The sequence below is a fragment of the Eublepharis macularius genome, chromosome 5 (assembly GCF_028583425.1).
Source record: "Eublepharis macularius isolate TG4126 chromosome 5, MPM_Emac_v1.0, whole genome shotgun sequence".
In the NCBI taxonomy this organism is placed as follows: domain Eukaryota; kingdom Metazoa; phylum Chordata; class Lepidosauria; order Squamata; family Eublepharidae; genus Eublepharis; species Eublepharis macularius.
In genome coordinates, this window is record NC_072794.1 from 68,633,405 (window position 1) to 68,656,909 (window position 23,505).

At 40.4% G+C, this 23,505-nt stretch overlaps 1 protein-coding gene across 1 annotated transcript in view; it reads left to right on the top strand.

Annotated features, from left to right (window-relative positions):
* The window catches only part of SLC44A5 (solute carrier family 44 member 5), a 322,515-nt gene that overhangs the window by 162,580 nt on the left and 136,430 nt on the right, over positions 1-23,505 (top strand). The window contains exon 2 of the mRNA XM_054979634.1: positions 23,160-23,208. Within this exon, the coding sequence (XP_054835609.1) occupies positions 23,160-23,208 (49 nt within the window). The remainder of the gene's footprint in view (positions 1-23,159; positions 23,209-23,505) is intronic.

The window sequence follows — 23,505 nt, forward strand, 5'->3', positions numbered from 1 at the left end:
AGGGTCAAAGAGATGCACGTCTCTTACTAGGCATCCGCATATTAAGAGATTCCTGAGAGGTACCATGCTAGTCAACCCCCCTCAAGTACATAGGTTTCCAACTTGGAATTTGAATTTAGTGCTCATTCCCCTCACAAAAGAGCCATTTGAACCAATGGCAACTTGCCCCCTGAAAGAACTGACCCTCAAGACAGTCTTCTTGGTGGGGCTGACTTCTGCAAGAAGGGTATCAGAAATTGGAGCTCTGTCGGTGAACAGAGAATTATGCATTTTTCATAATGACAGGGTAGTGCTAAGGTTAGATCCTGCCTTTATACCCAAAGTTAACTCTCTTTCACAGGGAAGAAGATATAGTTCTACCTTCCTTCTACCCTATTCCTAAACATGAAAAAGAGAAGGAGTGGCACAGGTTAGATGTTAGAAGAGCCTTGAGCTTCTATATAGAGAGAACCAAGCAGATGAGGAAGGTGGAAAATATGTTTGTCTCCTTTAGGAAGAGTTCTATAGGGGGTAAAGTAACATTGGCCACTATAAGTAGGTGGATTAGGGAATGTATCAGTTTAGCATACAAGACCAGAGGGGTAACACCACCTACAGGGATCACGGCCCACTCCTTAATAGGAATGGCCACATCAGCCGCATATAGATCTTTTCCATCATTGGAGAAAATATGTAGAGCTGCAACATGGAAGTCTGTCCATACTTTCACGAAACATTATAGGATAGACCAGTTAGCCTCTGCGGAAGCAGCCTTTGGAAGACGGGTTCTGCAACAAGTTCTGAATGCATAGGATCTAGAACACCCGCCTAAAGGTACACTGCTAGGGATGTATCCCATTGGTTACGACTGCCCCACTCAGGACCATTGGAGAATGGAAGACTTTATTCACTTACCGTGAAGCTTCCTTTCTCGATGGTACATGAGTGGGGCAGTCCAGACCCCACCCTGTAATAGCTAAAATAAATAAAAAAATAAAAGAGAGGGAGAGGGTGAGGGAGAGGGAGAGGGAGGGAGGAAAGAAAGTTTGTTACGTATGGTTCAGAGGTTTGTCGTTGTGCTATTTGCAGTTAATATATCAGTTTTCTAGTTGTATGGAACAAAGAATGGCGTGACTGGAGAAATCTAGGTGGAAGTTTGGGGCTTGAAAAAGAACTGACAAGTCTGGGGAGCCCCTCCCCCTTCTAGGATCGCAAAGTTCATCCGACCTTGCACAAGAGGAGGAGAGGAGCTACCCATTGGTTATGACTGCCCCAATCATGGACCATCGAGAAAGGAAGCTTCACGGTAAGTGAATAAAATCTTCCATTTCATTCTTTTCCCATTCACTTAGTCTGCACCTGCTGAGAAAACTCATCTTTCAAGCTGATGAACTTCCTGGCCTGCTGAGAAATGCTGCTCTTGATGTGTGGGTTGCATGTAGTCACTAACGTTTATAACTTTTCTTAGTGCGAGATTGCAGGCTCTCTTGCAGCCTTCTCATGCCCTCTTGCAGCCTTCTCATGAGAATGCGGACTGCGCACCCCTAATACTTAGTTTTAATGAATCCTTAAACCTCCTTGGGAAGATTTAACATTATCTTTTGACAATTTTAGCTGTGTCCTCCCACTAAACTGCAACAAATCAGGTTGGTATAGTGGTTCAAGTTGAACTAGTATCAAGGAGACTCTGGTTCAAGTTCCAACTCTAATATAGAAACCTGCTGCATGACCTTGAGCCAGTCACTCTTAACCTACCTCACAGGGTTCTTGTGGGGATGAAGGATTGTTGTGAGGTCAAAATAGAGGAGGGGAGAATGATGTCGTAAGCTGCTTTGGGTCCCCATTTGTATAAATATGCATATAAATTAATTAGAGCCCTGTCCCATTATGAATCTGAAGCCTTAGGTATACCTGACATAACTTCATACAATAATGAAAAGGACAGTTACTCTTTATTTCCTCATCCAGTGATTTTACTACTGATGATTCTTTACAGTTTGACCTATTTGCATGATCCCATCTGCCAAAGTAACTATGGCATATACTGACTTCCATCTGCAAGAGCTAACTAGTAAAGTGGATGCACAAAAGGCAGTGTTACATGCACAAAAGGCTGCTGTTCAGTCACCATGCAGAATTATGAACATGGTCTCCAACCATCTCAGCACACGGCTAAAAGTAAAAATGCACAGTGGCTACCAAGCCAAAGATTATGAAAATAAACCCCTTGAATTTCTCTTTTGCTTTCTGTCCTCTGTCAATTGTGTAGAACATATATATGGGAGACTAGTATGTATTAAAATGGAGATGGATAGTGAAGTGCTGTGAGACACTGAAGTAGATTTAAATCTGTCACTGAAAGGTTCACATCCCAAAGTGTGGAAGACTGTCAGGTATGCTTTCTACAGAACTAATACAAATTACTGAAGGTTATTTCTGACTTTCTGGATTGCCGTTATGAAGCAGAGGGATGGTATGACAGAGAAAGAATGGTTATTTTAAAGTGTTTGCAGTTCATTCTTCAGTATGTTTTGTCCTGTTTTTTAAATTGTTGATTGCTGTGTTGCTGTGCAGCACAATCCTAAGAAGATTTACTGGTTGGCTGCTGGTAGCGGCCAGAATATCTACTACTATCTATCTCCCCCTGAAGACATCTACTACTATCTATCTTCACCCCCATGGATTCATGCATGATCCTACTGTGCATAGAATGGCATCAAGTTATAACTTATTTCGCCATAGGTTTATCTTGTGTTTTTGAGCAAATCACTTCTTCAGCTGTACAGAGGCAATTATAGTGACCAATCTCACAGGTTATTGTTAGGGCAAAAAAAAAGGAGGAAAACAAAATGCAGAAATCTACGTAGTGGTGGCCAAAGTTTGGAAAAGGCAATGAACCAAACAGAGAAGACAAAAGGACAGTGCTGGATCTAGGGTTGCCCATGCCTGGGTCAACCCAAGCCCTGCGGTTCGCTTGCTCACTCATGGCACTGCATGATGACGTCGCTTTCATGATGCCCTGGAACACGGCGCCTGGTGGAGCTGGCGGTGGCCATGCAGGTGGCTGAGTGGAGGGCTGGAAGGCCACCCACGCCGTTCCCCTTCCCCAGTGATGGGGCGGCTGGCTTGCTGCGTGCTCCCTTCCCTCCAGCGGTAGGTAGCATGGGCAGCACTCTTCCAGGGGGCACCCTGTGCTGCTGCCAGCCACCTGGTCAGTGGGGCAGGCGAATGGTGTGGTGGCCTTCCAGCTCTCAATTCAGCCGCCCGTGCAGCCGCCACCAGCTCCATAGCACGCCATGTTCCGAGGCGGCCAGCTTGCCGCCCCCTCTTTGGCGGTGCCGGGGGAAGGGTAACCCCACTGCCCCCCTTGATCCGGCCTTGCAAAAGGAGGGCCCAGTTACTCTCAGCTAGTACTTTCAGAGGTTGTGGATAGGTGCAGTAGCAAAGCAGAAGGGAGAAGGCAGAAAGTGAATATTGATTGACGAGGAAACAGAAAGACTGAAAGCTATGTTAAGAGGTTCCACGATGGCATTTCAGTTGGTGGCATTCTTGGCAGACCTGGTTTTATCATATTGTTGGGTTTGCTTTCCTATCTACAACTCCAGTGTTGGATTGCTTGTTGCTAGTTATCTGGTTAAGCAGAGTAGAAGCAAAACTGTACTAAGATATAAATTAGGATGCATTTGTAACATAGATGCCAAACAAATCAGCCATCAGAGATGCTGAGAGAAAAAATGATGCAACACCATTTATGGTGTTTTCAAGAACTTCATAAAGTTTAAAAACTTTGCCATTGCCTTTTCATTTTCTTAAATGTAATTGTGGTAAAAATCCATCATAATTATTATATCATTAAAAATATTTCTACACCTGCTATGCCATTGATGGACACATTTTCCTTTTCTCTCTTTCATGTGAAATGCTAGTTGTATTAATGAATGCAATTCATAAATGCAATGCAAGTAATCTGTATGTGCAAAGAACATTCTATTTAGAGTGGTGGGAAAACTCACACACATAAACATGTGGTTGATTGCAAGAGTATTTGCAGCAGTTTAAATTTCATTTCATTTATCAGTCACTGTTGTTGCCGAACAGACTGTTGTGTATGTGTGTCTACTTCTTTTTGAAAGAGAGGTGGTTTTTTCATGGTAGTGATTCCTACTTGTATGACATTTATAGCACCAACTGTTTCAGGAGTATGTGTGACATCATTTTTCTATTAGCAGAAAATCCTGCCTCCATGGGTAGTTTCATTCTTATTGGATGAGCTTATGCCATTCATTTAGCTTTATTTTTAAACCTGTTTAAATAGTATTTTGTGGACATAAGCTCGCTGTGCAAACTGTTCTCCCTGAAAAGCTTCTTGTAGTTATATCTTGCTCGAGTTACAAGGAACCAGGAATATGGCTGAGGAAGAAGAATTGAACTCTACAAAAAATGGTAGTTTAGTTTTTGTGAGTTTGTGGCTGTTACACTGCTGTAACCTCTCTGAAGCTCTTTTTCTGTTCCATATCAATGTATTTTGATCATGTTAAAAGTTATTGTAATTATCTGCAAATGTCTTTTTTCTAGAACAATGCTGCTATGATAAACATGAGGTGAGATTTACATAAATAAAATTAAATCCAGTGAAATCCTAAGCAGAGTTACTCCAGGGCTTAGGCTGCTCAGGATTTCAATGATAACATGTTAACTTTCAAACTGGATTCTAAAATATGTTTAGTATTTAGTGTTGGAACTCATAAGAAACAGTTTTGAAAAAGTTGTGGTGAATCAATAGATTTTCTTTCTATTTTCCCCAAAGTTACACAGGTAAGTCACATTGACATTAGTGATTCTTACTCACCTGTAGCTGTATGCAGGTATGCAGCTTTACAGTCTGAATGTAGCTATGTTTCCTCATAAGTAAATTGTATTGATTTGAGAATTTGCTCCCAAGTAAATATGTGTAAGATTTACTGTTTAATGTTTAAGCTGAAATAATGGAATTTTTACAGTGCCATCCTAAGTGCCATCCCATTACACAATGGTTTTAGAAGGATGTAACTCTGCTTGGACTGGCATTGTTAGTAATTTTGCATTAGTAGTATAATATCACACCTTCCAATCTTCTAGAATTTTGAACTTTCTATAAGAATGTTTTACTTTCATTTTTTTATAAAGTTACATCATAATGTTTCGTTATCTGCTTCAGGATGTTTTAAGTAACATTATAGTGTTCTATTGCTAATGTTATCAACTTTGTTAATTTTAATATATTTGTGTATTTGAGCATGTTAATCTTCCATGTCAAAACCCTCAGGTACTGTCATAGGTTTGTAGCTATTTTTTTTAAGCAAAAAAGAAAGCGAATAGTGTGCGCTATAGAAGGCAGAGTCACTGTCACTTCACTGGAATTTGCAGTGTTGCAGTGCTTTGCTGTCTTCAGTGAATGCTGTTGTTTCTAACTTGCCCAGTGTGTTTGCTTGATGATGAAGAAAGAAGTTTCCATTTTAATAAGAAATCAGTTTATGGAGTAGTTTATCTATTATTTCCCCCTCATCTGATTTTAAAAATGCACGCCTCTTCCATTTTGTACACCATATGATAGCAAGAGAGGTGTACTGTGTATACTAAATTTAAAGGCAATTAGTATAAAATCTGTACTGCTAATTGGAAGGGAGTCATTACAGGAAGTAGAATGCTTTCTGTATGCACATGTCTTGGCTCCACTGGCTACATTATCAACCATTGTATTTCATGTAGACATCTTGGGCATCTGGGAAATTGCTTCTGTTAGTGATACTGCCACATTATGTAGGGCAGCATAGAAGAATATGCTTGAGGAAGATAATGACTTTAATGCAGTGCATTTTTCAACCTTGGCTTAGTATCATCTTTAAAGATGCAAAAAGCATATAACCTATCTGAAAAGGCAGAATATGAGAGTGGGCACATCTGGATGTAGTTTTGTAAACCCACATGCATTTGTTCCTGTTGAGTACACTCTGATACTCTCATTAGATAGTCATGAATTTCTAAGATTATCCGGGGACACAGTACATTATGTCTATCAGGCATGCCCATTAAAATCTTGGACTCTATTCTCTTTACTTTTTTCCAGGTTTGGAAAGTAGGGAACATGTTCTCATGAACAGTACAAGTAGGAAAAGAGTCTAATGTAGGGGTGTGCATTGAAAAAAATGCCTCTTAATCTTGATCTGGGAATCAGAGATACCATAAAAATTCAGTATATTTGAAATCAAGGTTGGATTCTCTAATCTGTTTTGGTAGGATTAAAGAATCCCAAATTTATCCAGTCATTATTCCCTATGGGGAAAAGTATCCAGGAGACTGGTGGGGGGCATTTTTCAAGCAAACTCCACCAAATTTCCAGGGAACCTACTCCTTCCTGTCTACTAAAAGACCCTCCCCAAGTTTCAAGAAGATTGGACTCAGAGGTCCAAATCTATGGGCTCCTGAACAAGGTGCTTCTAGACATGCTTGGTTGTGTCTTATGGGGAAAATACTTCCAAGACTTTCCAGGCAAAAAGAAGCCTTAAGCAAAAGCAACCCCTGGCCAAAAGCCAGTCCCAGTGCAAGTCCCACTCCAATGCAAGCTGAACCAACAAAGCACAACAGAATCAAACTGTAGCAAGGGAACCAATGTCATACCGTAGAACCCGAACTGAAGCAAAGGGTGTTCGCCGGACAGGCTGTGGAGTTTAAAAGGTGGCCAGTGGTGACTTGAAAGGCACTTTTGGAGCTCAAGTGGGGGTGGAGGTGGGATGGTATGGAATCCACGGCCCTTGCCTTGCAGAGAAAAACAGGCAGCAGCAGCAAATGAGAACAATGGCTCAAAAGACTGCAGAGGCAAGCTCCATGGCACGAAACTGGCAGGGGACAAGAGGCAGCAGGCAGTGAGATTGAGAGAGGAGCCAGCTAGGAGCATGGGGAACTGTGAGAGCATGTCTCTCCCCACCCACCCCCACCCCATGCCTGGAAATAAAAATAAGCCAATCTGCACCAGCATTTGCCAGATTAAACTGAATAAACTCAGTATAATCCTGCCCATTAGTATCCAGCTTCCTGATCTGGGATCCTCTATTTTGAACCAGCATATGTAGCTGGATTTTGCCAGATTGGCATAAATCCAGCTAATTGACTGGTATAGGAATGCCGGACCACACACCACTAGTCTAATGAAGTATTTTTGCTTAGTACAAAATTGTGCAAAGTATAGTTGACTTCACAGCACATTGAATCTGCTTCACATTTACTGCCTGAACCTGCTGTTGGGACTGAATGATTTCTCTGTGACAGAGTAATTTGTGCTCTGTAGCAGCCAGCAGTTTTATCACATATATCTGTTCCAAAGTTATTAGCTGCCAAAGTTCTTACTTGGAAAAAAAATATGTTTTTGCTGGTTATTGGGCTGGAAGAGAACGTCTTTGCTATAGTATGAAGACAAGGGTTACCTTTCTGAGCCTGCAGAACAAGGTTTGTTTGTATTACTAACATTTTCTGATAATGAGGACAAAGTTAGGTGAGTTGAACTCATTTTTCCAAAGAAGAAAAGAGTTTATGGAATTCCTCTGACCTGTCTATCAGAGAGAGGTGCACACCATCCTTTTACCTAGAAAAAGGGATTTCAGGACACTTTTGGTGATTTCATTGAATGACATTAAAGTCCATGTGTTGCTGGAAGTAATTAGCTGTCACACCATTCTTCCTGCATCCAGGTAGTGTTCCACAGCAGCACCTGCACTTTATTTGAACTAGAGCATGTCCTTAATTTTTATTTAAATATTTTATTTCTATCCTGCCCTTCAATTCAGAAGGCAGTTAGTATAAATTAACAGAATACAATTAAACTAGGACTGCTTTCATGCTTGGTATAGGACATAGCATTGTCAGCCATCCCTTTATTACCTGACTGATTCATTGATTTGGGATTCATTCAAAAGATAGTGTTCTTCACAACTGAAAGAAGCCATTAGACATTGAGAAATCATCTTTAGATAAGAGGGATGAGGCAAGATGGTTGAGCAGGTTGTGGCAGAGCAACTGCAGGCATTTCTGGATGAGACAGCTGCTACTGACCCATTTCAATCTGACTGTAGACTGGAACTGGGACTGTAGACTGGTTTGGAGGACTGAAACAGCACTATTGGCTATAAGGGTAATCCATCACTGCAGATGTTGCTGGACCTATCAGCAGCATTTGATAGGTTGACCGTAATGCTTTGGTGGTTTGATTGTTTCCGTCAGTGTTTAGGGTAAAAGGGACAGTCCTCTATTGATTTCATTAATTACTTGCTGGCAGGAAGCAAATCATTTCTATAGGAAAGGCAGAATCAGCTATTTGAGATCTGAAGTCTGGGCTGTCCTACGGCTCTATTTTATCCCCAGTGCTCTTTAACCTGTATGTAAAACCATTGGTCAGATCATCAGGAGGTTTGGAGTGGGTTGTTACTAGTATGTAGATGAAATTCAGCTTTATATATCACAATCTAAGCTGGCAGAAGCAGCTGTGAAAGTCATGGGCTGGTTTCGCAAGGCTGCGATCAACTGGCCAATGGTCAACAAACTGAAGGGCTGTATATTAGGATCCATTAGTCTGCTAGGCTGTGTACAGTGGATTTTATTTGGGATGTTTGAAGGTATTCTAGATATGGCAGGTGCTAAGAGGGTGGGGGTGGGGTGGATTTCTGGGCTGAGACTAGGGAGTATAAATTCGTCAATATCTTTTCTTTCCTCATCTCTTCTGGCTCTACCCATATTTCACTTTGCATAGTGAAGGTTCCCCCTACTTCATTTTTGCCAATGATAGGTTGTTGGCAACCCTACTGACACCCTCTTATCACATTTTGTACAGAGATATTTAAGAGAGGAAAAGAGGCAAAGAAAAAAGCACATGAAAAATGACAAAAGAAAGTGGGGAGAAGGATGGTGTGTGAATAGGATAAAAGAGGTCAAACAGTAGAATGCAACCTGAAAAGGAAGGTGGAAGATGTATGGAAGGAATCAGGAAATGTGGCAACAAGCAGGTAACAGGAAATACATCAATGGGTGCTATAGTTAAATTTTTAAAACATTATTTCTTTGTTATGTAAGCATACAATTATATCCTAGATTGTACCTAAGAAGTGTTGATGAAACCTTATTTTTCACAGAATACTTCAAGAAATTTAGGTCAAACAAGCAATAGTATTATTGAGCCTAGAATACTTTTAGAAGAGTACTTTTAAAAAGGTAAATTGTTTAAATTGATAAGATGAACATAAGAAGAGCCCTGCTGGATTAGACCAGTGGTCCATCTAGACTATCATCCTGTATCATACAGTGGCCAACCACTGGCCTACTAAGTGCCAGTAATTTTATCTGATAAAAGTTGATCATTGTCAACATGATAGAATTTTATGAGATATTTGTAAAATTGGACATAAATGAATCCGTTATCATGAAAAGGGTGATAGAATCATGATTAACATCATGATAACAGTAAATGCTGTAAGACTGTAAACATCTCAGAGGAAGCTAAGACAGCATTAAATGGTCTTGGTTAAGTATATATTTCTATTAATTTTTGACCATAAGTTTTAAAACATGTGGGACTCCACATAAACTTTTAATTCCATCCTAAGCCAAGTTACACTTTCTAAGTCCACAGAACTTGATTATTTTGGAGTAGTAGTGATCATGAAAATATTTTTTCTAGGGACAAGTTTTATGCATTATAAAGTATCCATTAAATGTATTAATCCTTGACATTTAATGTCAAGGATTAATACATTGGCCAGAGGCTAGAATTTTATTGTGCTAAATGCTGTGATTTGAGATGATGCAAATACTTTGTAGAGGTACATTGAAAGACCTAAACTTTTGTCTGATAGATGCACATCATTTCAGGATTCACGTGCTATCAGTACGAAGGGTATGACTTTCAAATTGGATTTTATTGCTTATTGCACTATCTCATCTTACTGCAGAATTTCTCTGGCAGGGCTGTTCTTCTCAGTGGTGTCACTGTCAGCCCTCATGGTGTATTTTCTAACATGAACTAATAGCATTTCAGGCGATGTATCAAAACTGCTAGATGTTGATGCATGTAGCATATCGGTGATGTGACCACCACACCTAGTCTACTTTGAATATTGTAGTAAAGCTGTTGGCATTTTCGGAGGTCTTTCTCTCGCACCTTTCTGAATAGCAGTGGAAAGCAGAACTGATAAGCTGGTTTAATTCAGCTGTCATCAACAACTTGTGAAGATAGGAAGTTGCTGGGTAGATGCTATCATTTAACTGCAGAAATGTCTAGTGAATTCTTGATAAATTGACTCTTCCTAATATTTTCCCTCTTCTATGCATGGGTGGAAATTCTAGTATTTAATATGGTTTCTTAGTGTAATGAAGTAAACTGGTAGTCTGAACAAAGTTTCTATTAATTTCCCTCACATCCCGCCCCCCTTTGGAAGTTTCCTGTATTAGTGCCAACAACAGTACACACTGGGTAACACTGGTGCCTTCTGTGCCTGAAATACTTTGTTTATGTAATGATTTTCAACAGAAAAAATGTTTGCTGGGTAATATGTTACTAGTTATAAAAATAACATTTACAATGTTATGCTATTCCAGAAGACTAGTTACAGCACTGAACTTTATTTCTACACGTAATTTTTTTACTAGTTGTACGTATGGCTTATTTTGCAAAAACTCTTGTATGAACCAACCAGTTATGGATTCATTCCTCTGAATGTGACAGCTGGAAAAATGTCAGTCTGTTTTGTTGAGAAAATTGCTACCAGCTAAAACCATGATGCCTGTTCACACATTAACAGTGCCATTCTAATATCATTTTTCTGGAATTAGGTCCCACTTAACAGACCTGAGTAGCATTCCAAGTAACCTGATTAGGATTACTGTCTCAGTTTTTCAGGAATATGAGTTTGAACATGATGAAGAGACAGAATTGCTCATCTATGTACAAAATGGCTGGTGGAGCATAATGGCTTAGAATTTGAGTTGGGAAGTGTGTTCAGATCTCAGCTTGAAGTCATTATCTCAGTTATTCTTCCAGTGTAAAGTAGCTTGCTGTATTAATACTGCATACTGCAGATGGGAGAAGTGCTGGGATGCCTGGTAGGAGCCTGTGCTGTAGATCCTTTCCATAAAAAACACCAGCCTTCTGGGAACTAGTGTAGTGCTGACATGGAAAATAAATGTAGTGTGGGCTTCTCCAGTATTGCCTGGGGCTTCTTGCATTGCTCAGTAGTACAAAAAGTAGCATTCAGCAGCATTCATGTGCCAAAATAACACAAGAATACTAAGTTTCACTGGGTTAGATCCTGTAGTGGACTCTGGTTCTTTGAAAAATGCATGACCTGAAGAGGCTTAACCTTTGAATGATATAGCTGCTATGCTGCTTAGGTTGTTCAATCTGCAGAGCTAGAGGGCTCAGAGTATCATGACCAGAGTTTCTCCCCACAGGTTTTCCATATGCAGAGAACTCCACAGCACTATGATTCAAAACAATGTCAAGGGAATAACAAGCTCTTAATGGTTTAATATCACTATTGGCCATATGCCACTGCTCAGAAGTAGTAGTTCAACAAGACAGCTCAGTAACCCTCGAGACACACATATTGCATTTTATCTAGCATTGTTCATCCAGAAGGGTACCAAAGTGCTATACTAGTGAATATATATTCATTAGCCTTGGCAATAGCAAATGCTGTCGTTTACATTCCAGAGTTCCATTATAAACCTTTTATTCATTTGCTCATAACTTTATCCTTTGGAGTTAAACCAATTTTTGTGCTTGTTTTCCACCAGAATATACTAGGCTTTTTATTTGTTTGTTTTTTAAAAAATATATTCCAGCTTCAAAGTTGTCAAATATTCTTGGGAGAAAAATGAGCGTGTTGATGCTTTTTTTTGGTATTTTCTTTTTTTAACTTTTTCATTTTTTAAACAACATATATAACAAATATAACAATTTTTTTAACATCAAGTCTAACATTTACAATAAGAATTTTTTTGTGGTTTTAGTTTCTTCGAGAGCTTTTTGAGAGGTAAATTTCTGTGCTGTACTGTGTTGAACTTGGTTAGGGAGACTTTGATAAAAACTTGTTGTCTTGAGTAGTGTTATTTAATAGTCTGTATATTTTAATAAATGAATGAATGATATATTTGTGTTTCTTGTTGAACCTCATTGGTGGTGATGAATTCAAAAAATGGTGAAGTCAGTTGGTTTGGGGTAGACCTCAGCTTTAGTAAGGCCATCTATTACTTTTTCAACTATGAAATGTTCCCATACTTTATTATGCTAGTTTATTAATGTAGGTGTTTTTTGTGATGTCCATTTTGCTGCTATTGTTGTTTTAGCAGCCACTAACAGGGTTCTTATGAGGTCCTGTCTGATTTGTGGAATTTTAATTTTACCCGAATGATCTAAGAAAATTATTTCAGGTTTAATTGGAATGATATAGCTTGTTATTTGCATTAAACATTTGAGAACTTCTTTCTAGAATTTTTTGATGAGGTTACATTTCAACCGGCAATGGGCATAGGAGCCTAGTTCTCCATATCCCCTCCGGCATAACGGAGATTTTGCTGATGTTATTAGTGCCATTTTCCTGGGGTGTACAGTATCATCAATTCACAATTTTATAGGCTTGTAATTTGATGTTTCATGTTGATGCTTTTAAAGAAGTGTAAAAACCTTCTTTCATCTATGCTCCCTTATACTTCTGTTGCTTTTTAAATCTGTTTCTACTAATGCCTGTGATTATAAGCATTCATGGTGGTACCTAATGTTTCAGACCTCTCGTTTTACCTGATCAGCTTTCCCTGGTACTACTAGTAATTCAGCTTTCGGCAAAGCTGCTTAGGCTGGGAGCCGGCTTTGCAGCCCCGCTCGGAGGAAGCTGACAGGCTCCCTTCCCAGGCATCTGGGGCTTTGGCCGGGGGTGGAGCCAAGAGCCATTTGCAGGCGGCTCCGCTTCCCCAGTGTCAGTTTCCTCATGCGCTCTGCCCATCCACCTCACCCTGTTTTAGTGCAGGATTAGCCAGCTGCTGTGACAGAGCCAGGTAGGAATTTTTTCCCTCTTTGCCCTGATTGGCTTCGGGAGAAGAGGTTTTTCGCCTACCTTGCACTAATGGCAGGAGAGTTTTGGGTATAGGGTGCGGGCCAGTGAGCACCCAGTGGCACTTCCCCATGGGTGGGGAACAGGGTCTGCCATCAGTGTGGTATGCTTATGGCGGCTACCATTGCACAGGCAGACGCCTGCTAGGGATCCCCAAATACAAGGCCTTCCTTCATGCTAGACGGGTGGGGCATTAGGTGCTTGATGGGGAGATCCTTTGCCTGGCTGGCCGGGTTGCAGCCATTCAAGGGATGGCCTACACCTGGGGCTTTGGGGCTTACCCAGGCAGGTCAAGGCAGTGGTCCGGAGTTGATCCCGTGGCTTGACCTGTACCGCTTAGTTGGCCCTTGCCTTGTTTATGTTAATGGTCATTTTAATAAACGGCACTTTAATGCCAAGCCTGTGTCTGTCTCTTCATTCTGACTGGGGTTCTAAAGAAGTTCTGTCAGTCAACTATTCTGGGAAGGTAAGGTCATTTTTTTATATAGCCCTTTTCTCTTCTGACTTCTATGTTTGTTCACCTGAATTCTTATATCTTAGAGATATTGACTACCATCTGTACTAGTCATACTTTCTGCTCGTGAATGTACAACAAGTTAAGGCAAGGATTCCAAAGGGAATACTGTTGTGAATTCGCAGGGGTCCTTATTCTGCTGCCAGTGACTTATCAGAGAAGTTTTCTTCCAGATACGAAGGACTCTCTGCCAGACTATCTGTCTCTTCCTCATTCCCAGACAAAATGAATTCTGTGGGTTTCTTTGAGAATCTCCCCTGGCGTTTGGTTTTTCCCTCCTGTGTTATTGCCTGCTTCTTGCCACACAACGAGTACTTTTATTGATCCTCCTGGATTGTCAGAATCTGCTTCTTGTTTCTTAATTTCTAGCCCAGATTTTCTCTGTAATCCAATGTCTCTTTTTCTGGCATGTGGACAAAAAACATACACACTTTTTATGTAAGTTTGATTTAAGATGCAAAGCCGTATTGGTAATTGAGATGTACTAAAAGAAAGATTGACTGCTTCTCCTGTTTAAAGACAGTCAATTCTCAGCAGGCTTATCTTTCTTTTATCTCCTTTGACTGAAGAAGAATAGTATAATATATGAAAACAGCTGGTTTTCTAAGAAAAACCCTCTAACATTTCACACTCATGTGGTCACTCAGCATAAATATTCTATTAGTTCTACAATTAAAATGTGTGGCTGCATAAAGGAGAGCGATGTTTTGCATTGATTTTCAGGGAATGAAAGGAGAAGTCTTTCCGTGTGTTGTCTTCTGTAATGAGCAACTTGCCATAAAAGGTGAAAAACCTAATTTTCTAGCTGTCATAATTGCACAGAAAAAGTGAATATCTTCAAGACTTTCATGTGTCATTTAATCCCCTTTAAATCAGTGGAGTTACACCAGGAATTAACTTGGCTCATCATTCCTTTGCTGTAATTATAGTTTTGAATAAGAAAAAAGGCTACGGTTTCACAAACGATATAAATATATGCATCACTTTAGGCATGGGAGCTGACCCATTGAGCCTAATTTAGCTATTCTCTTATATCAATTTATTTGTATACATAAGAGCTCATGAGGAAGAATGCAAATATCACATAATTCCTAGTAGTAGCCTGGTATAATATGAAGAACATAATCAACAGGAATATTGTCCAAGACAATATGGTCACAGGCTTCTTAAGGGGGAGCTACAGCTACAAAAAGCACAATGAAATCTTAATTGGAGTCACACCCTTCTAAATCCATCGATTTAAATCAATGTAATTCTGTTTATGACTGCACTGTTAATTTCAGTGGATACTTTACAGAGAATGATTTAACCAACATACCTAATTCTTTGGCTAAGAGGTAATATTCTACAATATATATTAAATGGCTTGTAGATGTCAGTAACAATCTTACTGTCCATTTCGTCCTACAAGGAATTTCCTTGTTAACTAGGGTACAAATCCACAGTATTTATTCTGATCATAGCTACATTGAAATTAACGCTACGGCTCCATTGTAAGTGTTTGTGTGCTGGTGATTTAATCCATATTGATTTCTTTAGGTCTTTATCATTAGTACTGAAATTAAAAAAATGATTAATAGAGAGACAGTGTCACGGGAAAGGAATGGGTAGGAGTAATGGACCTAGTGATTTAGAATAGATTGATTAGTAAATCAGTGGAAATAGCCTGGGAAACTTGAGCATATAATATTTATTTATATTTATTTATTTATTGGATTTTTAGCCTGCCCTCCCTGCAAGCAGGCTCAGGGCGGGTCACAATCGTAAATAAGATACAATAAGTAAAACCCATAAAATAGCATCTCATGTATATCCACATTCCAAATGGGAGACTCTTCCCCCTTTCCCTGCCCACCATACACAAGGGAAGAATAGGGTGGAGGTACGGGTTGGTGAACCTCTAACTCTTTAAGCATGGGGAGGCAGATGGACCATATGCTCCCCCCCACTGACAGGAGACCAGCAGGGAGGCTAATTAGATGGATCCAGTGCTGGCTTCAGCCATATGCCTGGCAGAACATCTCTGTCTTACAGGCCCACCGAAAAGATAAAAGATCTTGGTGGGCCCGAGTGTCTACCGACAGAGAGTTCCACCAGGTTGGAGCCAGGACAGAACATGCCCTGGCCCTGGTTGAGGCCAGCCGAGCTTCCCTGGGGCCAGGGATCACCAGTAGGTGTTTACTTGCAGATCTAAGAGCTCTCCGAGGTACATATGGGGAGAGACAGTCCCTCAGGTATGCTGGTCCCAGTCCGTTTAGGGCTTTATAGGTCAGAACCTTGAACCTGATCTGGAACTCCACAGGGAGCCAGTGCAGCTGCTGCAGAGTTGGAGTCACACGTGCCCTGAATGAAATTCCTGTCAGGACATGAGCAGCAGCATTTTGGACCCACTGCAGTTTCCGGGTCAGGCCCAAGGGAAGCCTTGCGTAGAGCGAGTTACAGTAATCTAATCTGGAGGTGACCATTGCATGGATCACTGTTGTTAGGTCATGGGTTGAGAGAGAGGGGGCAACATGCCTGGCCTGCTGAAGATGGAAAAAGGCAGTTCTGGCAGCTGCCTTGACCTGGGCCTCCATTGACAAAGAGGAGTCCAGCGTCACACCAAGGCTCCTGACCGATGAAACAGGTACAAGTGGTGCCCCTTCAAAGGCCGGGAGCTGAATCCCCATATCTATCCCCCCACGTCCCAGGTACAGGACCTCCGTCTTCATAGGGTTCAACTTCAGTCTGCTCTGCTTCACCCATCCATCCAGGTTTTGTAAAAATAGAAAATCATCTGTTCAAGAAATTAATTTTTCTAGATTACCAGAGTTTTAAAAACTATATTTTAATGTTAGTTGTGATATAAGTTCTATACTTAGTTAATCAGAATGTTGATACTCAGTGGCTCAGGAGGTTAACATACCACCTGTGACCAAGCCTGTAGGCAGAAATTTTTTGTTAGGTGGGCAGATGAGCACAATGCGGGGGGGGGGGGGCAGCCCATCATGTGTCTATACAGAACTGCCATGCTTATTCTATATAATTAAATAAATCAAGTGGTGTATCACTCAGCTAGAAAGTTTTTGGTGGGGGTGGGTAGACTGAGTCCATGGTGGGCAGCCCATCATTATTTATTTCCTTTCTTTATAGTCTCCCTTTCTCACTGAGATTATATGGTGTAAAACATTGTATTCAAATAGCATGAAAGATCTATTAACTTGCATAAGTCTATTAACTTGTATAACAATGCAATAGGACTAAGATTACAAAAATTAGAAAAGTGAAAAAAGTATCAGATTCCACATATGGTACGGCCTACCTGAAGAGCTCAGATTCCGTCTTATGGAATGGTCTGCCTGAAGAAGTCAAGAAAGCTTCCACTCTCCTGGCTTTTCACAAACTATGCAAAACTAAATTATTCAAGAGGATTTTTTGGCATAGGTAATAGGACTATGCTGTAAAGAAATGGTTCAGAAAGATGTGTTGGTAAAGGGATAGGGATTGTAGACTATATTACTATGTACTGTCTATTGCTGTAAGTATGCATCTACTGGATAGCTTGCACGTCATTTAATATGGCATGGCAGTTTGTGTTTTGTTTCAGCTCTTTATAGGATTTCTGCTTGTTTTCAGATTTTTGCAGTCATTAACCTATTGCATCTTTTATTGAATGTCCCAGCCAATGATCATATCAGTTTACAATGTGTGATCTACCTTGAGTCTCAGTGAGAAAGGCAGACTATAAATAACTTAAGTAAAATAAAAATTAAAATGTCAAGCTATGCAGAAAATGTAATGGAAAAAACAGAAAACAATGCATTAAGAGCATGATAGTACATACAATAGATAGATAGTATATAGCATACATAGTGGCATACAGTCAGTTCTCTATTGCCCCATTACCTTTATAAAAATTCCCTTCCAAGCAACTCTGTTTTACACAGTTTACAGAATTTAGAAGCCAAGGTCTTGAAGGGTTTTCTGGACGTAGGTCTGGAGGACAAATTGCTTCACTTCTCAGTAAACTCTATTGCAGTTCTGTACTTGAAATCAAGCAATTCTTGATGTCCAGTTCTATTTACAAACTTATCCATTTTTTGACAAGATAATACCAAAATTTTTAAATTGATGGCAAGTGAGACACCCAGTATGTTTAAATGATTGACAAATTGGGCACAGAACTAAATCACTAACTCAAGTCTTTTAAAGGTGCCACCTTGCAAATGGGTAAGATCAACAGCTCCCTGAACAGATGCATTTTATAGTGTGGCCCCCTTGAAGAACGGCCTATCTGAGAAGGTCAGGAAGGTTCCCATTCTTCTGTCATTTTGCAAACTGTACAAAGCAGAATTGTTCAGAAAAGCATTTCTATAAAGGTAGTAAGTGCCATACTATAACCGAATGGTTCAGAAATGTGCTTTTATATGAGGAACATAACTGTGGATTATATCACTGTATGTTATATATTATCTGTTTTCTGTATTATCCTACTCTTTCTGCATCACTTTCTACCTTTGTAATACAAATTCCTGCACTATTTAACATATCATGTCTAAACATTTCTGCATTGTTTCAAACCCCTGTAATCCTAGTGCCTTTGCATTGCTTATGAGATGTCTGATCCTGTGCCTTGAATCTCAGTGAAAAAGGTGAGCTGAAAATAAAGTAGATAAATAATATGCAAGTCAACATGTGTCAGGTCAGGCAACAGTTTCTACAGGTGAGGAATCCCTTCCCAACACCTTTCCATCTTCAGAGCAAACATCACTCCCCCAATGAATACAGATTTCCGTGGGTAGTATATATTAACAAGAGAAGTCTTGTGTTCATTTGCTTCTGGGCCTTATCCCCTTATTATTTGTCTCCTATCCTGTCAAAAATAATTTCCTCAGCAATAAGAGGTATTCAGGACTATTGTAGAACACTATCTTTCCCCTCTCTTTTTCTTTTTACTACCCATCCCTTTCCTACTACAGGTTTTTTAAAGTCAGGGCTTTCCAACTAACTACTAATTCTGTTCTAATCATTTACAGAGATCATTTATACTTGAGAGATTTATTACAGGAGTCACACTTTTCTTCACCAACATTTTTCCTTTCCCTTTTAACAGAAAAATTACACTTTAATGCTCATTGACAGATTTTTTGATGGGACATGACAAATTTTTGGTGGGGTACAGCTGTAGCTATGGGCCTGTGGCTCTTCTGAACATTGTTTTCCAGTGTGGTACCCATCCCATATTCCAGGAAAATGGACAAGGCCCAGTAGGGCTTGAGGTTGGCAGTTTGGTGTAGAGCAGCAGGGTTCTAATCTTGAGAACTGGGTTTGATTCCTATCATGGACCAGCCTCGGCCTGGCTCCTTACCACCCGCCGGCGAGTCCTCCTCAGAAGATGAGGGGCTGGAGGAGCCAGCAGAAGCAGCAGCAGAGCTGGACACAGCCCCAGAGGAGCCTTTGATAGAGCAACAGGCAGCACAGCCAGGGTCCTCTGGAGAAGCTATTGGAGATGAGGGTGTGCACAGAGAGGAGGAAGAACTGGCACCCAGGAAATTTGAGCCTCCCAAGCTGGCTGCAAGGTGGAGGAACCGGATAAGGGCGGCTGTGTGGGAAAGGCGGAGGAGCACACGTTTACAGTGTCGGATGGTGCTGATCTCAGAGAGCGAGGCACCGTAATCAGGCAAAGAGGAAATACCTGCCCCTGGCTCTCTTACTGAGACCTGAGCATCAAAGGAAGATGCTGAGGAGAGCTCAGTGTGGGAGCTACTTTGTTCGTCATTCCCTGTGACTAGCAGCTCTGTGCCTGGAAGCTTGTGATCTTGCCTTGTACTTTGCCCTCCCCTGAATTGAACTCTTGGATTCTGACCTCAGCTTCTTCCCTGACTCTCGCTTGCCTGCCCCTCTGTTGGACTAACTTCTCAACTCCTGACTTCAGCTTGGCGTTTGGACTCTCGCTTGCCCACTCCTCTGTTGTGCTGATCTCTTGGCTCTTGACCTCGACTTAGCTTTCAGACTGTTGTTTACCTGCCCTCTGTGGGACTGCCTGACCAACCGGTGAGCCACCTTGGCATCCCTAGCCCTGAGCTCAACATCTCCACTTGAAGCCCGCTGTGTGTTCTTGGGTCAGTCACAGCTTCTTAGAGCTCTCTCAGCCCCACCCATCTCACAGGGTGATTGTTGTGAGGATAATAATAACACTCTTTGTAAACTGCTGTGAATGGGTGTTGTTGTCCTGAAGAGCGGTACATAAATCAAATGTTATTATTAATTTGCACTTTGAAACATCTGCTACCAGAGGGACTCGAGGCAGGTAAACTGTGAGACTCTCTGAGCTGTGGACCTTATGCCAAGAAGGGAGTAAGGCCCATCCTCTCCAACACCCTCTCTTCTTAGCAGTTTCTGTACTCCCATCCCAGCACTCACACAGCAACCAGAAAGACAACAAGCAAGCCATGGAGAAATTAACACTACTGCCACCATGGTAGCCACCCAGGAAAACAGCAAGCTGGCCACAGTGGAATAATAGTGGTTTTACTCTATGGATAGCTGATCCTCTCTTTCTTACTTGAACTAATGTGCAGAGAGCAGCCCTTCCCCTCACTTCAGGTACACAAGGGCTGTCTAAGGGTCACTAGTAGAGAGGAGAGACAACTCTACATGCACAGAGGTACTTTGGTAATTTTAAAAGTTGTAATGATATATTTAATATTAGTACTTATATTATTGTATGTGTGTTTTTTGGGCAGGCATGATACAGATCTATCTGAGCTCTGTAGTACCACTACATTAGGCGTGGTACTCTGTTATTTAGGTAAAGGTAAAGGTAGTCCCCTGTGCAGGTACCGAGTCATTACTGACCCATGGGGGGGATTTGTACCAATATTCATATTTAAATAATGCTTTGAAAACTTATAAGCAAAATTACAACCATGTGTTAAATTTTATATAGACTTCTGTTCTTGGATACTGATTTTTATGTGAGACATACTCATTAATAATTAAATGAGTATGATATACCTATGGATAAATCTCAGAGATTTGTGAGCTCTGCTCCACTTGTGGAATGAAATGTGAATCCTCCCTCCCATTGTTGCTCCCTGTCATCCTGCTTCCAAGGTTTAGGTGCCATTTGGGGGCAGGCAGTGGGAGGGGGAATCAGCACTTTTGGATCCTGCCCATTACCTGAGTTTTCTCAACATGTGAATGAAAGATTCTTTTGTGTTCAGAAGAGGCCTCTAGAGCCAATCTAGTATTCAGATTTGGTATTATTGAACACAAAGTGAGATCAAACATTGGGATTCGTATAGTTCGTTTAATTAATGCAACTGCTTATATCATAAATATTTAAATAAGCTAATTCCATTAAATGTTTCTGGTTATATAAGTATAGCTGATGTTCCTTGAATGCACTGCTTTTACAAAAGGGAACTTGGGTTTATCCCTTATATACCATTTATCCCCATATATATTTGATGTGTATCTTTGATTTGATTGTATGTTACAAAGGACTGAAATTTGTAATTGTACTAATATAATTTACTCCTTAATTGAGTTTTTTGTTTGATTACCTGTCCTTTTGTTATTTTATTGTCAGTATTTAGCCAAGTCATTCATGGACTTCATATTGTTATTTTGTTCCAAGAGTTGGACCACAACAGTGCAATCCTAAGCATTTCAGTGGACTTAGAAGGATGTAACTCTGCTTAGGACTATGCTGTGAGAAAATTGGCATCAACTAGTAAACGAACAGGGAAACTTGCAGAACTGAATTATATGATCTATCTGAAATAACCAAAGAGTCAATAGCATCTGAATTTCTGTGATGAGAATATATTTAATTTGTGTGAACCTGCCATTTTGTTTGATCAGTACCGGCATAGAGCCGAAACAAACGAGACGAAATACCTAGATTCAACTCGTGTTCTCTTACTTCAAGGTTTGTCGGGAAGTGTAGGCGTCCTTGAAGCTTAAAGTTTAGCATTTACAGAGCAGCAGGGAGGGAAGTGCAGGTGTCCTTGCAGCTTAAAGTTTTGCATTTACAGAGCAGCAGGGAGGGAAGTGTGGGCGTCCTTGCAGCTTAAAGTCTCCTGATGCAGCCAGGCGTCGCTCTGCAGGGCCTGGCCAGGTGAGGGGAAGGTAAAATGCCGCGATGCACCTTGAGAGCAGGAGGAAAGGTGCCCCACGCCTGCACTTCCCTCCCTGCTGCTCTGTAAATGCTAAACTTTAAGCTGCAAGGACGCCTGCACTGTAAATGCTAAACTTTAAGCTGCAAGGACACCTGCACTTCCCTCCCTGCTGCTCTGTAAATGCTAAACTTTAAGCTGCAAGGACGCCTACACTTCCTGACAAACCTTGAGGTAAGAGAACACGAGCTGAACCTAGGTATTTTGTCACGTCTGTTTTGAGTCATAGTGTGTGTGTGTGGGTGGGTGGGATTCACACAGCCTTTTAAACAGTCAAGACAAATTGGATATGGTATTCTAGTGTGAATATTTATCTTTTCAATGATGTGTCATGTTGTGACTAACCAGGATGAGGTGGATTAAGGTGAAATGGTCACATATTGAAGCATTTACTAAATAAGTTTCATATCTGTAAATTTATCTAAAAAGCAGATTCATATTAATTTCAGCTCATCAAAAATTTAGACTGTCATATTGAAAATACCAGTTTTAGCAAAATCATTTTCCATCTTCCCTGAACATACAAAGCTGCCTTCTACTGAGTCATGCTGTTGAATCATCTAGACCAGTATTGTCTAACTGACTGGCAGTAGCTCTCCCAGACCTCAAGCAGATCATTTTGAACTTTCCTGTCTCAGATACTTATAACACATGATGTCAGGGAATGAACCTGAAACTTGCTGCATGCAAAGCTTACTGCATGCAGTGCTTGAGTGTTAATTCCTTGTTCACTTTTGTTCATACTTGTGCTGCAGAAATTAGGAAAAAGGCTTATTGTTCTTTTAGTAGTTTAAAGCTTAACACAGAATCATGGACAGAATTATCATGAAATTTTCTGTATGTATTTTAAATTTTAACTATTTGTCATTGGTTGGTCCAATTCTGTTTTCGTATGATTTCATTATATAGTTATTGTTTCTGATTTGTACTGGTCAATTACCAAATAAAGAAATTGATTGATGGGAATCATGAACAATGATCAGAAAGCCCAGTTGGATGCAAAAAACACACAAGGACACATCCAAGGAAAGCTGCTCTTGATTTTGCAACAATATGAACTGGTCAGGAGATTAGTGTTTCCTGGCTGTAGTCTAGGCACTGTGGTTATCTGCAATAAGTACTTTTCATTTTTTCTGCAGAGTGAATGTTCCACTATACTCTTTACAAGGCATGATGGCTTAAAGTATACCTAACTATATCAGTCATAGCTGTTAAATTAAGTTCAGAGCAGTCTACTGCCTGAGTTACATTAAGCAACACATTACTTATATTTCTTGTAAGAGTAATTGGTTGATTGCCTGAAATTGTTTTAATACAACATACTGTTGTTTTGTTTGCTTTGACATATTTTATAATATTTTATTTTAAATGCAGGTGAACCAAGGAAATTTGACCCAAAGTTCAGAGGACCTATTCACAACAGGTAAATACTTTCATTTAGTATTTTGAACTTCTGCAATATTTTTTCTGCAAATGGAGGGGAAAGGATGCAGTTTAAATTATTTGAATTTTGATTTATCTTCATGTAGTTTTTCTTGTGGTTGGAAGATGAGTAGGTTGCTCTCTTAATTCAGGACAACAAAATATAAAGAGTATTGGAAGTCAGGGCATGTGGTAGTACTGTGAGGAGTTACTGACAAAATGACATCCCGATGGATAGTTCTCTTCCTCCACATTTAGGAATTCTTTGTGGAGTTCAGCCATTACATAGTGAGTATAC